The sequence below is a fragment of the Sebastes umbrosus genome, chromosome 10 (genome assembly GCF_015220745.1).
Source record: "Sebastes umbrosus isolate fSebUmb1 chromosome 10, fSebUmb1.pri, whole genome shotgun sequence".
Classification (NCBI taxonomy): Eukaryota; Metazoa; Chordata; class Actinopteri; order Perciformes; family Sebastidae; genus Sebastes; species Sebastes umbrosus.
In genome coordinates, this window is record NC_051278.1 from 33,993,199 (window position 1) to 34,013,550 (window position 20,352).

The window sequence follows — 20,352 nt, forward strand, 5'->3', positions numbered from 1 at the left end:
ATTCCTATTTGGGGGTTGTGCTGTCCTGATGAGAGTAGCAGGCCCTACGCCGGTTGCACTATTCTATATCCCTAGTGCTTCCATACAGGCTGCATGACACAACACTGTCAAGCTCCTGTTCACAAAGCAGCCGCCAGTGGACAATGTCTTTGTCAAAAAGGAGAAAAGTGGACACAGAGTGTCAGGTTTTCGAAGAAAAATGGACCAGTTCCTATTTGTTCACAGCAGCTTTCAGTGCTCAAAGAATATAATATTCAGCGCCACTATGAGACTCATCATGGCGGAAAATACAAGAACTTGCCAGGAGAGGTGAGAACAGAGAAGATAAATGAATTGTTGAAAGGTTTAAGGAAACAGCAGTCTGTTTTTAGTCGTAGCCGAGAGATGAGTGAGACATCAGCATTTGTACTTGTACTTCTTTACACCAACAGAAAGGGAACATTTGGATGTGTTGTTATTTATAGGTTACTATGCAATGGTTTTACTGGTCCGACCCACTTGACATCAAATTGGACTGTACGTGGCACCCCTGCTCTAGAATGATGGAGTAGATTCAGAATAGAACTGTTTCTCCTTCATTCAACTGAAGCCAGTGGAAATGGTTTGGGGGTGTGATTGGGATTCCTCCTGGAAGCCTCCTGGAAGCCTTTCTCCAGAGGGGAGGAGACCCAGAACATGCTGGAGGGATTATATATCCCATCTGGTCTGGGAATGTCTTGGGATCCTCAGGAGGAGCTGGAGTATGTGACTGGGGAGAAGGACGTATGGACTACCTTGCTTTGCCTGTTGCCTAGGCGACATCAGAAAATGGATCGCTAGATGGGTAGAACGACAAACAAAATCATTCCCTTTAAGTTTCTGTATTGTTGCATGTTGCACAAGAGCAAGGAGGTTTCTAGATGTGCTGCTAATGCACGTCGTACCTGGCCACAAGTGCACCTGTCTGTGCTGTGGTCTGTTAAAGGATAAACCCAAGGACGTCTCTTACAGTTTGCATCTTATTTCTGTTGTTTTGTGTAGCATCTCTATTAATAAAGTGAATATTGCAATCACCAGGTTGATTGCTGAGATCTGGGAACACATTAACATCACTAAAGATGAGTCCAATGGGTCAAGAACCACAAGCAGTGAGACCATCTGACAGGTTGTAAAGATAGCCCAGGTTAGTTGAGGTGAACCGTGATAGAACTACCCAAACTATCCTGTAATTCTCCATGTTAGCTCCACACAAGAGAGTCACACAACACACACACACACACATGTGGCCTTGTTCTGGATTAAATACATATATATTTATATATATATACTGTATATATTTACTGTGTATATTTACTGTGGAGTTGTCTGAAATATTAAAAAGTCTAAGTGTGTGTGTTTGTGTGTGTGTGTTTCAGACCGTGGGAAGGGAAGGCAGAGACAGGCCATTCTAGGAGAACACCCATCATCCTACAGTGATAACAGCTACGGTAAGACTAAAACACACACTGCTGCTTCAACTACAGTCCCCATACCTCTGAGGTGAAACATGACACTCTCCTACACACACACACACACACACACTTATTCACTCAGCATAGGTATAATGGTCAGAGGTGCAGCAGCAGGTAAACCTTCACCTGCATTTGGAAACTGATCCCTACCAACTACACTCTTTAATTTAAGTTGTTTCACAACACACACACACACACACACACACACACACACATACACCCTATGTTAATATCAATAAACGGATCAAAATGATGCTGAAATAACGACATTATGATGTTGATTTGTAAAAAAAAAAGAATTCATGCTTGGTCAGGTCTGTCTGCAAGACGACAAGCAAACAACTTTTAAAATGCTTGTTTTCTGAATGGAGTTCGGATCGATCAGTGCCAGGCTATGCTAACATTGTAGCTGCTCCATCAACACTCATCATAACGTCATCTAGGCATAAATACGGCTTCGACGTTGTTGTTAACGGATCAAAAGTGAAGCCGAAATAACAACATAATGATGCTGACTAGTAAAAAGAAAAAAAAATTCATGCTTTCCCTGGGCTGTTGGCATGACGACAAGCAGACAACTTTTAAAATGCTTGTTTTCTGAATGGAGTTCTGATGGATCAGTGCCAGGCTATGCTAACATTGTAGCTGCTCCATTAACACTCCATCTAGGAATAAATACGGCAGCAACAACGTCAGTGATGACATAAACTTTCGCGAAGTATGTATATATTGTTACACATCACTTATATGATGAATGCTTTTGATACACATGCTTTCGTAAAAAACTGAAATACGTTTAACCTTGCATACTGTATGTCATGCTAATACCTTTTCACCTTGTATAAAACGTATAATATACTGACTAGTAAATGTTACCATTTACTATTACTGAATGTCATTTGCTTCATTATAAGTTGTCTTTCAATCAAACATTAAGATATAAGTGGAAAAAAAACTATTCACAAAACCTTATAGACATGACCACTGACTATTGGTGGAACAATTAAGCCACAAATTCACAAATTCACACACTGACCATATACACTCCAGCCATATACACGGTTTGGACCGAGTCTTGTTAGGTTGTAGCAGCTCAGTTTTAAAGCTAGAGTGAAACTACTGGTATCATATGAACCAGGTCAGACTAGCTGGTCATGAAGGAGGTTAAATAACGCTGCAAACTCACGCTAAACTTTGGTGAGGAAAAACTGTCATGGCCATCTCAAGGGATCCCTTGACCTCTGACCTCCAGATCAGTGAATGTAAATGGGTTCTATGGGTACCCACGAGTCTCCTCTTTACAGACATGCCCACTTTATGATAATCACATGCAGTTTGGGGCAAGTCATAGTCAAGTCAGCACACTGACACACTGACAGCTGTTGTTGCCTGTTGGGCTGCAGTTTGCCATGTTCTGATTGGAGCATATTGTTTTATGCTAAATGCAGTACCTGTGAGGGTTTCTGGATCAATATCTGTCATTGTTTTGTGTTGCTAATTGATTTACAATAATAAATATATGCATACATTTGCATAAAGCAGCATATTTGCCCACTCCCATGTTGATAAGAGGATTAAATACTTCTACTAAATTAAAATAAATAATTATACTAAATCTCCCTTTAAGGTACATTTTGAACAGATAAAAAATGTGTGATTAATGGTGATTAACTACTTTAATGGATTGACAGCCTTAACCAGAAGTTACACTTAGTTTAGGTCATGAGGGGCGGGGTTCCCTTATTAACACTCAACCACATCTAACTCATGACTCTACCAACAGACAAAGGCATTATTGTTGTAATGATATGTGTCTCCTCAGGTCCACCCTGCCCCCTGCTGCCTCTGCCTGGTAACAGCAGGTACAAGCTCACCCCCGTGGATGTTCCAGACATGGTGTCCTACCCTCTGCCCCAGTCGTCCTCCTCGTACTCCGGCCACGCCCCCAGCTCTGTTGCCATGGTGAGCGGCCTCCATTCATCCAAGATGAACTGCACCCGCATCTTCAACCTCTTCTGCCTCTACGGCAACATTGAGAAGGTAGGTGTGTGTGTATAGTCTTAGTAGGTCTGTTATAGAAACAAACACAGCGGTCACTGTTGGGATGATTAAAGGTTTTTCAGGCTGCTTTGAACAGCTACAGTTATGGATGTCCATAATTAACCGTTAACCGACATTAAGCATTTAACCGATTAACGCTATCGGTTAAAACGGTTCAAAGAAATATTTATAATTAATTAAAAAGCTGAGCGGCTCGTCACTTTAAGGAGAAAAGCTGGTCCACCTTAAGAGGCGGAGCCGGAGTTGCAGGATACAGGAAGTCGGCTCCGGTCTCTGGCTCGTTTGAGCGGAGGTATGTTCTTGAAATAACAAGAGAACCAAGTCTTGAATTCATATTTGTGTGAGATAATGGAGAATCTAAATCATACTGAGAGTGACCGTAGGGGGAGATGATTGAGAAATTACAATCTGAAGAGGGAACAAGATATAAAACTTACCAAACCATCAACTCAGACACATCCCTTCATCCACTTCACACCAGTGATGCATCGTATATTCAAGATTCACCTTCCTCTCACAGACTGAGTGGATATGTGGAGGTGGATCCGTACACCACTGAGCAACGTGTGTGTTGCTGTGAGACTGGCATACTAAATGAAGAACACATACACACAGGATATCATGGAGAATATGGACATGACTCCACTGGAGTGAGCTCACTCTTTGTCTGTCTTTAGACTGACTTTGTGCTGTTAATCGTATTACCTTTAATATTTCTTTATTTTTACTGTTTGGACCCAAATGTTTTATCTTCTTGTGTTTATTAAAGAACTAACTAGAAATTACACATCACCAATGACTCCCACCCTTCTGATAATCACTTCCATGCTCTAGACCTCCCTGCAGTCTGTAGAATGAGAGGCCTGTCAAACACACAGAGCTTTATGTAACCTTCTGGGACATCCTCGGTCCAATGTGGTGAGAAATGCTGAACATGGTCATTTCATCCCTTTATTTCTACATGGAATGAGGACTTTGCCCCCATCACTGACACTGGAAGCACATTGGCAAGTGATCTTGTAGTGGTATGATCCAATTGCAGCACACAGGAGACCAGGAAGAGTTGGGAAGGGCTTTTAATGCTTAACTCAGTAGTTACACAGCAGGGCAGGTAAAGCAGGTAAAGCAGGCAAAGCTGCGCACTAGGGGTGTGATGAAATATCGTGCCAACAAATATGGCGAGATAAAAACATGACGATATGCATTGTCAAGACAAAAAACTGAATGGCGATATCAGGGCATAATAGTGTAGCGACCCTGCAGGACTAACATGAGAGAGACACATGGGGAGTTCATTGGGGTAAGATGTTTCCATAGTTAAACTGGATAGGTCAGGTTCAGGAAGAGGGGAGGGGACAGGGAGCGCGAGCGCGAGCGCTACAATAGGTACATACGTACATATGGGCTCCGGGACTAAAGCAAAGCTGCAGCCTCTTCCTGCTGCTCTGCAGGGCCTATGGAAGGAGGCTGAGTACAAGTCATATCTTTGGGGTACAACACATGCGCAGTATAATCTGGTCTGCCCTCGCCGAAATTGAACCAACCGCAACGCACGGCCGCAGCTTCAGTTACACTGCGCATGTGATATACCCCCAGAGCCATGTCTGCCAGTGACCCAGCCTCCTTTCATAGGCCCACACACACAGCGCAGTCAGTGAACGGCTGATCAGAGAGGCCGCGGTGGAGACTAGTTGACTACGCTCGTTGCTGTAAGTGCAATAAAACGTTGCAAGTGTAAAGCCAAGATCCGTTACTACACCTGTTCAACAAGCATAAACATGATGAAACAGTTAAACATGAAGGAAAGCAACGTTTCAATCTGCTCTGTCTGCTGTCTCTCATCCTCTGTTGTCCTCCGCCGCTATGTTTACACAAGCAGAGCACGTTAGCTCGGTGGCTAACAGTTAACTGTAAACACGTGTAAGTTATGTAGTTGAGTTGTGACTGAAACTAAAGCTGGCAGTAGGCTGTGTAGTCAGACTGTTCAGGTTAGTTTGTCATGTATCTTACTGGTAAACTGATCAGCTGGCTGAGACAAAGTCTCCACAAAGTCTCTGACTTCACGGTTGGTTCGGCCAATAGTAGTCAATACCTCTGTCTAAAGTTAACCTTACCCGTAAGCAAACGTTTTGATAATGTGACAAATTCTTAAAGGAATATGTAATATGACAATGCAACTGTTTAATAATTACTTATTAATTGATTTAATCTCACCATATGGAAGGACAGACCGCTGATCCAGGAACCGGAAGCAGTGACATTAACGTATTTAACAGTTTTTCAACAAAATCTCTGGGAAAAGAAGACAAATTGTAACGTTAACTTAACATTTCTCCTCGTAGACCGTAATCGTTTGAATATAATAACGACTCGTTGAAATCGGTTGAGAAATGTAGACGTTATAGTGCTCTTGATCCAGAAAGACGGCAGCTCCCCCGTTCACTTGTACTGTATGCGTTTTCAGGTCAGTCTTGACCGGTCCAATAGGGCGCCCACGTTGGCGTACGCTTCAGGATGTGCGGCATCTACGTATATATGTCTATGGGTAGGACACGGTGTCTCTCCGTGGCCCAGTTCTCTCCATCATTACTGTTGTTGTTGAACTATTCCTCGCTCAGCTTCACCTAACGGTACATCTCATTTTCAGCTAATGAAAGTCCCGTCGTGTAACTCTTCAGTGTGCAGGCAGGCAGCCGCCGTAGTGCTGCTGACTTTTCTTTCACAATCAAATATTCATTTTCGTATTTGAATATGTGTTTGTTTGTTTTTTACAATTAGAATATACGTACGTACAGTATATTCAAATTTGAAATGTGTGTGTATGCTTGCAGGTAAAGTTTATGAAGAGTGTTCCTGGCACGGCGCTGGTGGAGATGGGAGACGAGTACGCTGTGGACCGAGCCATCACTCACCTCAACAGCATCAAGGTGTTTGGAAAGAGACTCAATGTCTGGTGAGAAGTAGATCAACACACCCACACTGTATATACATTATTCTATTATTACTAAAGTTACATATCTTTTCACCACATGTGTCAAATATAAAGGTGCTAAATGATTCATCTGAAATGTTTCTATCATAATCAGTGTAAGAAATAGAGAAGGCCAGATCACAGAAACCACAGATGAACTAATGCACCACCACAACCTGTGCTTTTATAGTTTTATTAATCTGTTCCTTATTGTTTCAATTCATTATATTGCCTTTAAGATGTAAACAAAATAGAAGTAAATGCCATGTGACAAGTTCCCAGAGTCTAAGGTGACGTCTTCAGATGTTTTATATGACCAAAGAGTTTTAATTGCGTCAGATAATGTGTTGTTACTTTAACGTGTTCACACTTTTTCACACAATCTGATATCAACCAGCTTCTCTTTTAATAAACAAATCATCTTAATAACTAGCAACTATATAAAGAGTCACAAAGAAAAAAGCAGATGTCAGCGATGCATAGAAGGCCGATTCCTACTGCAGAATAATTATTATTAATAATAATAATAATAATAATAATAATAATATAATAAACTATTCATTACTAATACTAAAGAAAGGTTTTAGTACAAGAGGGCCCTGATCACGGCCTCTGTGTGTCTCATCATGGAATAATGCTGCTGTGGATGTGAGATGATGTCCTGACATGTGGGACATGTTTTTTCATAGTATTTGAGCTCTTCTCTCCGGGGGGATCAGGTAACACAGGTGTTGTGTTGTGTTGTGTTGTGTGCAGTGTGTCTAAGCAGCACGCAGTGATCCCCAGTCAGGTGTTTGAGTTAGAGGACGGCAGCAGCAGCTATAAGGACTTCGCCATGACCAGGAACAACCGCTTCAGCAGCGCCGGGCAGGCGTCCAAAAACATCATCCAGCCTCCGTCTGCAGTGCTACACTACTACAACGTTCCTCCGTGTATATCACAGGACCATTTACTGAGGGTACGTTACACTACTACAACGTTCCTCCGTGTATATCACAGGACCATTTACTGAGGGTATGTTACACTACTACAACGTTCCTCCGTGTATATCACAGGACCATTTACTGAGGGTACGTTACACTACTACAACGTTCCTCCGTTTATATCACAGGACCATTTACTGAGGGTACGTTACACTACTACAACGTTCCTCCGTGTATATCACAGGACCATTTACTGAGGGTACGTTACACTACTACAACGTTCCTCTGTGTATATCACAGGACCATTTACTGAGAGTACAAAAACATACTTCTCCTGGTAGAATATTTGCATTCTTTGGAGTATTTCTTTGGTCTGCAGTGTTACAGGAACATGTGCCTGGGTTGACAGGACCAGCCCGCCCTTCCATGTCAACAGCGACGCAGGTCTCCGTGAACTGATCGGGGTTAAGAGGCGAATTGACCTCTTCATGGGAATGTGCACTTACCATGCCCTGCAGTCAGAGATCCCTCAGTGTGTAGATAGATAGATAGATAGATAGACGTGTAGTTTTCATGTTACCTCGCTGGCTGGCCAGAGAGCGAAGGACCTTGCTCCTCTCTTTGTGTCCGTGGACATTTTTACACTCCAGTATTAATAAACTCATCTAGTGGCTGCTTTTAAAATGGCCTCTGGACATGTTTTGTGATCACAAAGATTCATTGAACTGGTATCACACAGTGGAACAGCAATGTTTTTTTTCTCACCAATTCCTTTGATTTTTACTTTGATTTTTTATATATTTTTATATGAAATTATGATTTCAGATCCAGAAATGCCATTATTCCACATAGAGGGGGGTTATTTGTTTTTGTGTATTTGCATATATGTATATTTGTATGTATGCAGGCTACGCTATGTGTCTCCTAGTTTTTTTAGAGACTCTTGTGACAGTTCAGATGTGAGTGAGAGGGAGACGTTTTGTGTTTTTAGCATTATTTATATGAAAAGAGGACTTACTGCCACATTTGGACAGTAGGAAACCAAGCACAGCTCACACTATGCTGTGTCGTTAAGATACAGTATGTACATATAAAGTACATATATTAGTAAATGTAGCAAATTTTCATAAATGTCAATATATTTTATTAGATATACACACATATATATATTTTTAAATGCAGATATATAAAGTATGTAATCATTGTTTCTTACATTAAATATGAAGAATATGGAATTTTACTTACTTATGAGCAGTTTCTTAAAAAGTATGTTACATGCCCCCATAAATATTTCAATGTACATATTAAATGATATACATAATATCACATAATGATATACATACCTACTGTTATTACATTTATGTTATTATTATTATTACAAACTAGTCTTTTTGTCTTTTTTTCTTTTTTTTCTTGGTGCAAAGGGCTGCAACAGAGGGAGTGACATACAGAACAGAGGAGTAGACCAAAACAGGAATATAGACGAGACAAGACAGACGATACATAACAAAACATAACTAACAAAATAGATATAACAATATTATTGTTATTATAAATATGCAAACCAGCTATTGGTTCTAATGTAGGGCACAAGAAGAGAGAGGGAAAGCTGAGCAAATAATACAAAATACCAATAATAGAAAATAGAAATAAGAAAATAGATCGGTCACCTTTCTGCTATATATTAACACATAGAGATTTTAATACATGTGAAAAGCAGATCTTGGATTAAAATATATGTAAACATGCAGTACATGATCCACAGCGCATGGCCATTTATCAGATTTACACTTCTTATTGTTCATAATGAGTTTAAAAGGCCAGTGTGTAGGATATGGAGACATCTAGTGGTGAGGTTACACATTAAAACCAACCAAACGTCTCCTGTGTACCAAGCGTGTCGGAGAACTACGGTGACCGAAGTGAAAACATGAACGTCATTTTCTGGAACCAGAGTTTGGTTACTACGACTATTACTGTAGAAACATGGCGGCCGGCTCCGAGGAGTGGAGCCGCTCCCTGTGGAGATAGAAACAGATCATTCTAAGCTAACCAAAACACAAGCACTCTTATTATCAGCTGATTATACACTAAAGAAAAACTACTCATTAATATTCTATTCTATTACTGTCGATAGATCCCCCTACATGCTACACACTGTTACTCATACTCATACTCATCAAGCATGGAATGAGCATGGAATATTTCCTATTCAAATGAAGTGATGTGATAAATCAGGCCATGTGATGACTGTCTGGTGGAGAATGACTCTGATATTAGCTGCTGTGTGTTTTGGCAGCTGTGTACGGAGCATGACGTGCCCGGCTTCGTCAAATTCAAGATGTTTGATGCCAAACGTGAGTAGAATTTTAATGTGGATTCTTTATTAGGGTTCATAAAGTACATGTTGTCCTTTAGTAGTGGGTCTGTGAAAGGGTGGATTCTTTGACCTCTCTGTGTGAACGGATGAATCTGAACATGATGATAATTGTATTAATTACATATTACCTGTATCTCTCTCTCAGCCTCCTCTAAGACCATCTCTGGCTTGTTGGAGTTTGACAGTAAGACGGAAGCTGTGGAAGTTCTTACTGTTCTCAACCACTACCAGATCAGGATACCCAGTAAGACACCTCCTGTCCTCCTGTCCTCCTGTCCTCCTGTCCTCCTGTCCTACCAGCACTCATATACTCAGTGTCCACTCTGTCAACATCTCATACAGCTTGATTATATTATAATTCATCATTTATATCCAATATACACATTGTAATTCCCTTTCCATAATGCTGATTGACACATCCTCCTAGTATTTTATGGATCCGGGTACAAGTTTTGTTTTCGCATTGAAGACATGATTGGAAAAATACATCCTGTACAAAGATCCAGCTAGATGGATATGTGTAAAGGAAGAAGGAAGCCAAAGGAGCTCACCAATAAGAAAACATGTCACCTTTAATCTAGTGTCATTAACCACAGTTAGCATTTTTTCACTGGTTTGTAGCTGCTATTCAATTCAATTTATTTTTGTATAGCGTCAAATCATAACAGAAGTTATCTCGAGACGCTTTATATATAGAGCAGGTCTTAGACCCTACTCTACAGTTTAGAGACCCAACAAGATCCACAAAGAACATTGCACCGGAGCGCGCTGTGGCCAGGAAAAACTCCCCGTTTAGCAGGTAGAAACCTAGAGAGAGAGAGAGAGAGAGAGAGAGAGAGAGAGAGAGAGAGAGAGAATAATAGCACAGCAGCTGTAATAATTAATACAAGTAGGACTGATAACACAAAACCAATAGCAGTGGATGTAAAAGAGTGATAATACAACTATCAGAATTGATATCATTGGGTCGTCCTCAGACGGGATTTCAAGCAGAGCTTCCAGCTATCTCAGTCCACCATACATCTGGCTAGCTCGCCAGCACTGTCCAGCATCTCTCCTCAGTAAGTCCATGTGTGTTGGTGTGGGACGTCCCTGTGATCGATGCCCTTGCGTTGGTTCCCGCAGTACCAGCATGCTTGCTGGGAGCTCCTGATGTCTTTAGCAGTGACCGAGATGTCTCATTCTCCAGGCTGCCACTTTGTCGCTTAGCCTTGGTAGGCCCTCGTTAGCATTGGTAGTCCCTCGTGATGGTAATGTTGACAGACGGGGGTCTCGCAGTCTCTAGTGGTCTATAACTTCTAGGGGTGTAACAATTCATCTACTACATCGATGTATCGATTTATATTCCTACGATCCAACTACATCGATAGGTACTCGGCAAGTTGTCCTTCACGGGAGACTTGTATCGATATAAAATCGATTTGAAACGCAAAAATCGATTGTATCAATATTAAGGATTTACACCTTGTATTTAAGGACGACAAACGTCATATGAAAGTGTTTTTAAGCACTTGTAGAAATGTTAAACGTAACTCCGGTTCTCCAGACATGCGCCAGCTCTGCTCTCTGCAGCCGAGCGCGCATCCATGGCGTGCATGCAGACGAACGGAGCTCCTCCTCTCTCACCTGGTAGAGGCTGAAGGGAGATGAGCAGCAGTCTGCAGGAGACGAGGGCGGCTTCACCCACCGCCGATTCAGCATGTTGAACCTCCGACTCAGGCAGACTAGAGCCGACCGCGGGCCGACCGTGATCTCGCTGTGTCAGGACCTTAACACTGAGTATGTATGTGTGTGTGTGTGTGTGTGTGTGTCTGTGTGTGTGGTTTCAGACGGGTCCAACCCATACACCCTGAAACTGTGTTTCTCCACCTCGTCTCATCTATAAAAAGTTGCAGAGCACAAGAAGAGGCTGTTGAGCCTGATGACCCCTGACCTCTGACCCCTGAGAGAGGGATCATGAGAGACAGACACACAGACAAGTGGAGGACAGACGTATGAAAGAAGAGGAGAGAGACGTGGCCTTTAAAGGAGATAAAGATGGAAAGAAGTGTAGGAGAGAGAAGACACTGTCCCTATCTTCAAACTGAACATCAAACACACCATCCAAACGTCCCACCGTCCTATCATCCTACCGTCCCACCGTCCCATCATCCTACCGTCCAATCACAACTCTACAAAGAGACAGACTAGTGACTGTCTGAGATACTCTATCAATGGGTTTCTATCTGGGGGACACTGCTCATGTGTTTGTCCCACAAGTCTTCACTGCATGGTAAACTTGTCTCTGAGTGTATACCTAGACGGACGGACAGACAGACAGACAGACAGACGGACAGACAGACGGACAGACGGACGGACAGACGGACAGACAGACTACTGAATAAACCTGAGTCCTCTTCAGATCATCCTTTGTGCTCATGGTGACTGAAGGAATACTTTCATGTTTAAGTACTCTTGTTTTCTTGTTTTCTTGTTTTGAACTGAAACAGTTCATGTTGATATGATTTGAGCACACATTCTCATTTAGTGTTCATTAGAGCCCCGTGGCAACAGCGAGGACAGAGGACAGAGGACAGAGGGGCCCCGACTGCTGAGAAGTTGTTAAGTTTGCTGTGGATCTTCGTGGTCCCCAGAGGAAGACTCTAATGGTTCTAGTGATCCTCTGACGTGACCTCCCCCCCACCACCACCACCACCAGCATGAGGTCAGACTTAGCCATCACTTTGGTCTATCTGGAAAACAAATGGCAGGATTTCCATGAAGTTTTCCTTGAATATTCATGTTTAAAAGAGGATGAATTCTAGTGGTTTTAAAGATGCTGCTGTTATTTCTTTTAGCCCTACCGTCATCTGTCCAACCATCACTAAATGTTTGAAGCTAAACATAAGAAATATCCAACTCTAATTGCCAGATTGTCGTGACATTTACTGAGCATCTTCTCAGAGGATAACTTCTATACATTTTTGACACTCCATGATCTTCCCTTTGGCGCCACCTAGATATCTAAACATCAACTTTGCATACAAAATATCTGTCAGATTGGCTGAAAGTTGACCAACCATATTCATGTTCCCAAAGAGAAGAACTCTACGACCTTTTCTCTAGCACCAACCTCAGGACAGATGTTACATTTTCTGCCATTCCTGTGGTGAGGCTCGAAGAATAACAAACTTCTTATTGTTGCACCAAAAAGAGTGATGTCAAGTCAGTTATTGCACTGAGAAGGTAGAGCTAATAAGAAATAATGAGCACCATATAAACTACAGCTACCGTGTTACAGGGGAACACCACCTAAATGAAGGATTCCAATGGGTTATCTCCATGGCCTAGGAACGTTCTATCAATATGTGTGAACAGGAGCTGCTCTCTGTGGAAGCCACAAACCAGAGAAGTGAGTCTCACACTGGTGATGTCATAGGGTACACAGTCTGGAGCGTCTCCGTAGACAATAAACAGGAGACCCACAGACTGTTTGTTTTCTGTTTTATACCCAATGAGCTTTATTCTATAGAGCTGTTCTCCCATACACTCAGAACTTTCCTCTAGGTGCTCTCAGTGTCATCTAGAACATCTCTCCATTCATTGTCTGTGGAGCAGTTCAACACTTTATACCCTATGGCATCACAAGTTTGAGATTTTAGCACTCTAGTTTTGGGAGTTGTTCGTGTTAACTAATATTTTTGGACTGTGTTAGACCAACGGAATAATATGTATGAATATTGAAAAAGGGTGTAGTTCCCCTTTAACATAATTCTATTTCAGAAAAGTAAAGTTTCATCAGCGTCTAGACAAAATGAATCAAGTATTTCATTATTACATCTTCCATAATTGTCTAAAATAATGTCAGTTAGTGTAGTATCCCTGGAGAGGTTTTCTGACTTTACTGTGACCTTAACTTATTTAGAATTCACTTCAAGAATGTCACTTCAATATTTAAGGCTGAAAACGTGATCGCTCTCTGTCACTCACTATTGTGTATATACAGTGTTGTCATACGTGCTGCAGTAGGTTCCAAGTGTTTTTCTCACATGTTGTCAGTATAATATTACAGGGCCCATGGGTCTGTGTATTATTTCTATAAATGAATGCAGTAATTAACTTAAGAATAGTAACACATTCACAACACATCTATATCAGGGTGACCACACCAGCTGAGTTTACTGCAGTCAGACCAGCAGCTCCAGTCTGGATTGTGATGATGGAAGGATACTGATGTGTTGGACTGGAGTAGAATTACAACAGTATGGGGGTTTGTTCCACACTGTTGAAACAAATATCACTATGTGATATTGACAGAAGTGTTATTGACAGATTTATTGACAGAATGTTTGCAGGTGGAAGTAGAACACACACACTGCGGGAGCGGGCGGTAAGGGTAAGAAATGACTTACTTTACTTTTCACCCTCTCTAACTGGGAATGTTGGTATTGGCAGTGGTTGAAGAAGTAGGCTACACAAGACTTTTCTTTCTGGGGTAAAACTATTAATAGCGCACAGTAAAAGCAGTAAATGTCCTGCATTCAAATGTTTACTTCAAGGGATAGAGAGGCATTATCTGCACAATGTACTTCAGGTCAGGTCTAACATGATGCTGGTTAAAGGTTATATTGATACAACGGATATGTTGAATTTCAACGTCTCTGAGTCAAACATCTGTCTCATAAATACGTTTCATATCAGCCTGGTATTACCCTTACAGTAACACAATGCCACGTGGTTAATGCTGTGAAACGATTGGTTAGGCTGCTTGGTTAAGGTTAGAAGACAGATCATGGTTTTTGTGTTCAAATAATGATGTAACAGCAAAACAACATAACAACATAACAACATAACAACATAACGAAGCAACGCAACAAAACCACCAGAGTTCCAGTAGGTTCAGGAAATAACTCCATGGCTTGGTTTAAAACGGCTACGTTAGTACAGAGGAAATGAGACTGAACACGGGACACGAACCAACAGCTGATTGTAACTAACCCACGGGACACAATCGGCGGTCTCTTGGATGAAAGCCTTGTGTTTGTTGGACACATCCACCCGATGTGTCTCTTTTCGCTCTTTAAACTACGTCACTTGTTCTGACCAAATGCAAAAACGTCAACATTCTACGTATCCCTGGTTTGCAGCAACGTCCAATGCCGACGTTTTTTCCAGGCGACTGGGCTGATTGATTATATTTATATGTAGACTAATCATTTTTGAAAGAATAATACATCCACAGAGTTTTTAGAAAGGTGCTGAATAAAAGTCTGGCTTTTCCTCCAAAAATATTCTGAGTTTGAATTCGTCATTCAAAAAATATTGACGTGTCCAAAATGAATGTTTTTATTTATCTCTGTGGAAGATATCTGACGTTCTGTGCACTTCTAACAAGGATTGTGAGCCAACAGCATAACAACGTTGGTATCACGTGGTATCTCTGTGTTGTCAGCGATCAAGTTGCCAGTTAGTGTGTAAAAAAGGGATAAATGGCTGAGTTTGACACTGGTGTCTCCATCAGGCTGCAGGAGAAGTGAATATTTACTGTGGCAATAAGTGTAAAGTGACGTTAGCACATATTAGCTGGCTTAGTTTTATCATCTGAACAACAGTAACCCATAATAACAGTTTCAATCCCTGACGAGCTACGTTAGCATCATAGCATTAATGACGGTCACGTCCAGTTACCATAAGGCTATATGGATCAAAAAGCTTGTGACAGAATCTTTCTATACGCTGATTAAATCATTTGCTTTAGTAATCAATAGTCCGCTTACGGTGTTCATTTTGGGTGACAACATATGTTAACTAACGTTAGTTGAGTTTGTGTTTTGTTTTTTTCTTTACTCACTTGATACTTTGCCTCTCGGACCGTCTGCTCTCCAGCTGGATACCTGTGCTGCGTGCACATTGATATCATTACGGGAAAACCAATGAAAAACCAATGCGCACGGGGAAAGCACCTTTTTCTACATCACCACGAAAGATTCATCATATACATTACTGTCTGTCTGAGTCATTCCACTTGACCATCAAATATGCAGGTTGTGCAACAAACTGGCAACCATTTGTTGTGAAGTGAATGCAAGGGAACGGGGGAGGGAGAATACGACATCTAGTGGCTGAATGTTATTAATGTTATCAATTGTACCTTTAATGAATAATAATGCATTATATTTTAATTATTATATTTTGTGAGTCAAATCCGAATTTGCGACGTACAGTAACATTTCTGTCAAGTAAATGTAGTACTACAATGTTTTCCTCTTAAGTAGAAGTACAATAGTATACAGTTGAGTTGCATATGTTTAAGTGCTTTGGGGGCCTTCAGGGTACAATGAGTTAGTGTTAGAATAAAAACATAATTCAATATCTTTCATATCTCTCTCAAAATGATAATAAATCTATAGCTGTTGGGGGCCAAGGCAGTTGCCTGCCTTTCCTAAAGGTAAAGTCTGCCCCTGCACAGGCCAAGCATTCAGCCCGTTTTGAACAGGCACTACTCATACTAATACCTCAACGTGTATTTCCTTTTAAACATAGTGACAGTGTGGGATCGTTCTATCGGTGTAAACCAACAGGATATATGTGGTAGGATGAACAGATCGGCAGGATTGTAGAATTTGTGATGACTTAATTGGTCGGTATCAACACACCCACTAGTGCAGCATGAGGTCCCCACTGAAGACGCACCGTTTCTACCAAGTTGCAGTTTGAAGTTGAAGGGCCCGTTTCATGGAATCTTTAATAGTTTTGGCCACCATTCCTGGCAGGAAACATGCTAACAGTTTACTCATCATGAGGTCTACTGTGCTCAGCATGGTGCAACCGAACACAAGACAGCGTAACCTTTTAAAAGAGGGGTGAGTGCACCTGAAATATATCTATCACACATATGCACTGCTTTTTAAAATGGAGCACACAACTACTGTGAGACCAGTATGTCAAAGTAGAACCAGGAAGTAGCTCCCCAGTTTAATCTAGTGCACACCTTCCTTAAGAATTGGCTGATCTTACCTGCAAATTCAGTATGTATCAATTCCATCTTTGTACCTTAAGATCTGTCACCTCTGGGCAGAAAATGCTTCTGCTCATTTCAAAAAGAAATGTATACCTATTTGCACTGCGCATGGAAAACTACTGCAATTACGTAATATTAAAGGACATTTGCCATTCGAAGCAGCATTTTTTTCTTGCAATGTCTTATTTTTATATTCTAATAAAGTGGTGCAGGGATGACGTATTTTTGTAGGCCAACCAGGAAGTTAGCACCGCCCTGGTTCCCTCCACTAACAGCCAATGGGATTGTTCCATTCGTTTTTGGATTATAACAGAAAGTAAGCTCTGTGGCAAACAAACATTTAAGATAGTGACATGTTTTGTTCAGCAAGATAATCTCCACAAAACAACACCACTTTATGATTTTTGAAGCATGAATACAATCACTAGAAGTAAAAAGCTAACGTTAGGCTATAAACAAACTACACCAAGGTCACATGATTTCAACGTCACCACCACTGAGTAGATGAACTTCCCCGTGTTTGGCGTGATGACATTTAATATCCCCAAATCCTCTGTAATCTCATTAAGCTACTTGTTAGCAACAAGCTTGTTCACCAGTGGGATATTTACTGACCTATTTTATATCGTAGAACAAAACGTTCAAATCTCTTGAGCTTTTGTTAACCACAGACCTGATTTCAGACATCGAACTAAAACACATCAATAAACCCATTGACCTCCACACGGGGGAACAGGAAGTGCTAAAATGCTGACTCATTCCCAGGCTTTAGGACTCATTCCTGCTCTATGCTCTAGTGCTCTAGTGCTCATACAAGATTGTGTATTTTGCATAAAATATGTGAATAATTAAGCCTAAATTCCGAGTGTGTGATTGGGCACACTGGGCTTCTTGGAGGTCAGCTGTTTGCTGAAGCACAGTAACGAAAAGCATATTGTCTCTGTTCTGTATCTCATGTATGACATGCAGACTGGATTTCTTTAAGAAGAGCCAGGATGCATCACACTTGTGAATGAAGGCATACTTTCTGTACATAATATGTAAATAAGGAAAAGGTGTGAAAAGTCTTTGACAGATGAATCCCACTTAGTCTGCTGTTAAATTATTGCTCATTAGATGTTGTTTGTACGTCTCGTACAGCATTTGAATCTTACTGTATTTCTAAGGTTTTATTTATTCCTTTTTCAGTTTTTTAAGCCTTTTAGGGGGTTTGATAATTGAGGGCTGTTGTTACTCTGAACCTGATGGGACTGACAGGATGAGACAGATCCACAGGTTCCTCATCATTCTGAGGCTGTAAAGGTTTAATGTTGTTAATAGTCTGTAATCACTAACAAAACACTCAAACTACACACAACTATTACTGTTCCATTCATTTAAGAATCTCTGTGGTTGTAACTTTTATGTACATGTTCAAATGAATAAAGTTCAGGTTTGGAGCTGTAAGGTCAGCTTCACACAGCTCAACTCATCTGTCTCTCACGTGTCTTCATTTACAGACAAACACTGTTTACTTTTAACCACATTCAAGGTCACACTCAGTCACCAACAGAAAGAAATACTGTAATGTCAAAATTATGCTTTTAATGCTTCAGGCAGTTTAAAAAAGGATACACTTATTATGTAGTTAACACTTATTATATTATTAATCACACTTAATTCAGTGCTGTTTCCTATCGGGTCTGCTGTATGCCACTGTGAATGAATACGCTGAAAAAGCTATTATAAATGGTTTATTAAATTTGCATTTAAATTATGCAGTTATTAGCTCAAATTAAAATACTGCTATTACAAACATGAATTATAATTCTATGTACAAGAAAGTACTATTAATTCATCATTTAAAGACAGAATAAGGAAATAGAAACATTACCAGCAAATGTAATGATCTTTTTATTAGCAGTATTTTACTTGTATTTAAAGCAGCAGTAGGCAGATTGGAGCAAACATGACTAAAAAAAGTTATTTCTATAAAACGGTTGCTATATCCTGACAGTTGTCACATCATGGACATCAGAGGACAATATGTTCCTCTGTGTCCTCCGGTGCTCCTAACGGCATCTGCAAGATTTCACAGACTGGAGGGAAACAAGCAGTAAGAGCTGATCTGAGGTCTGCTGTCCATCTGCTGTCTATGAGAGCCGGCTGTCAATCACTCTCGTACTCCGACCAAGCGGTCAAACTAGGCAGCGCTGATCAAATATGAATCAATATTCTGTTACTGTAATATCAGAATCATCTTGTAGTGCACGGTTTAGCTGTAAAATGAGAAAGTTTGTGACGCCGCTGCCATTGTGAACGCCAAATTCCGGTCACATGACCAGAGCACATCCAATAGGAACGCTCTGGCCTTAAGATGGCAACCACCACACTCCTTGACTAGACAACAGTTGGCTAACTCGTCATTAGAAATTATCTTGATGGAGGGGTCCGTGGCCCAAATGCACAGGGCCAGCTGTAAGACCCTCAGAGCGTGGGATGCAGCTTACAATTTAGTTAAAGATAAGACATAGCGTGACCGACATTCATTTTGTTTTTATTGTTTTGGGGGAAAGAGATCAGGGGTGGGGGGTATCTACGGCTCGCCTTGGGAAGGGAGAGGGAACATAGGATTTTGCATCAGACCTGGAATGATAGTTTTGTATATGTACCTGTGTATGGGGGGAGGGGGATGTAAAGGGTAAAATCAATTATATGTAACATTTTTCTCTTTACATTTGCAATAAAAAAGAATTGATCACGAAACAAAGGAACGCTCTCTCTCTGAAATGACCTGTGATTGGTCAAAGTCTCCTGTCACAGGCTAGATGTTCTAAAGCCTGAAAACAGAGCCATGAGGAGGTGCAGAAGTCTAGTTTTCTCTCAGAACACTTGAATTACAATATGCTGAAAGGTTATTATGGGATTTTGCCCAATGATGCAAAAAATATACTGCCTACTGCCACTTTAATTAAACACTGCAAAAATCTAAATTATTCCAGTGGCACACTCCAGACTCCATATTTTACAGCCAGCATTCAAGGGTTGAATGTCATTCTTTCCCACCCCACAGTACACACCTGAACACATCGTGGTGGAAGAAGTACTTAGATATTCTACTTAAGTAAATGAAACAATAACACAGTGTAGAAATACTCTGTTACAAGTAAAAGTCCTGCAACTCATTACTTAAGTAAAAGCACAGTATTGGATTATAGGCATTGATGCATTAAAGTGTTGGTTGCAGCTGGTAAAGGTGGGGCTAATGTAATTACTTTATATACTACTGGGTAACTTGTGAATGTACTCCAAGTATCAATAAAGAAATGTCATCGATCTTAACCTATAAAAATAGCTCACAATGTGTGGATTATATTTTGTATCGTTAATCGGAATCTGCAAAGTAGCCTAATCAGAATCAGAATCAGAATCAGAATTGTGTTTATTGCCAGGTGTAAGAAATTTACACTAGGAATTTGCTTTGGTTATGTTGGTGCAAGTCAAACAGTATAATAACAAAAGAATAGATAAAAACGTTAGAATAAAAT

At 40.8% G+C, this 20,352-nt stretch overlaps 1 protein-coding gene across 1 annotated transcript in view; it reads left to right on the plus strand.

Moving 5' to 3' along the window:
* Positions 1–18,296, plus strand: part of LOC119495215 (heterogeneous nuclear ribonucleoprotein L-like) — a 75,185-nt gene extending 56,889 nt beyond the window's left edge. The window contains exons 8-14 of the mRNA XM_037781473.1: positions 1,395–1,466; positions 3,313–3,530; positions 6,383–6,504; positions 7,279–7,480; positions 9,745–9,802; positions 9,971–10,069; positions 11,655–18,296. Coding sequence (XP_037637401.1) covers positions 1,395–1,466; positions 3,313–3,530; positions 6,383–6,504; positions 7,279–7,480; positions 9,745–9,802; positions 9,971–10,069; positions 11,655–11,710 — 827 coding nt within the window. The 3' untranslated portion in view covers positions 11,711–18,296. The remainder of the gene's footprint in view (positions 1–1,394; positions 1,467–3,312; positions 3,531–6,382; positions 6,505–7,278; positions 7,481–9,744; positions 9,803–9,970; positions 10,070–11,654) is intronic.
* The last annotated feature ends 2,056 nt before the right edge of the window (positions 18,297–20,352 follow it).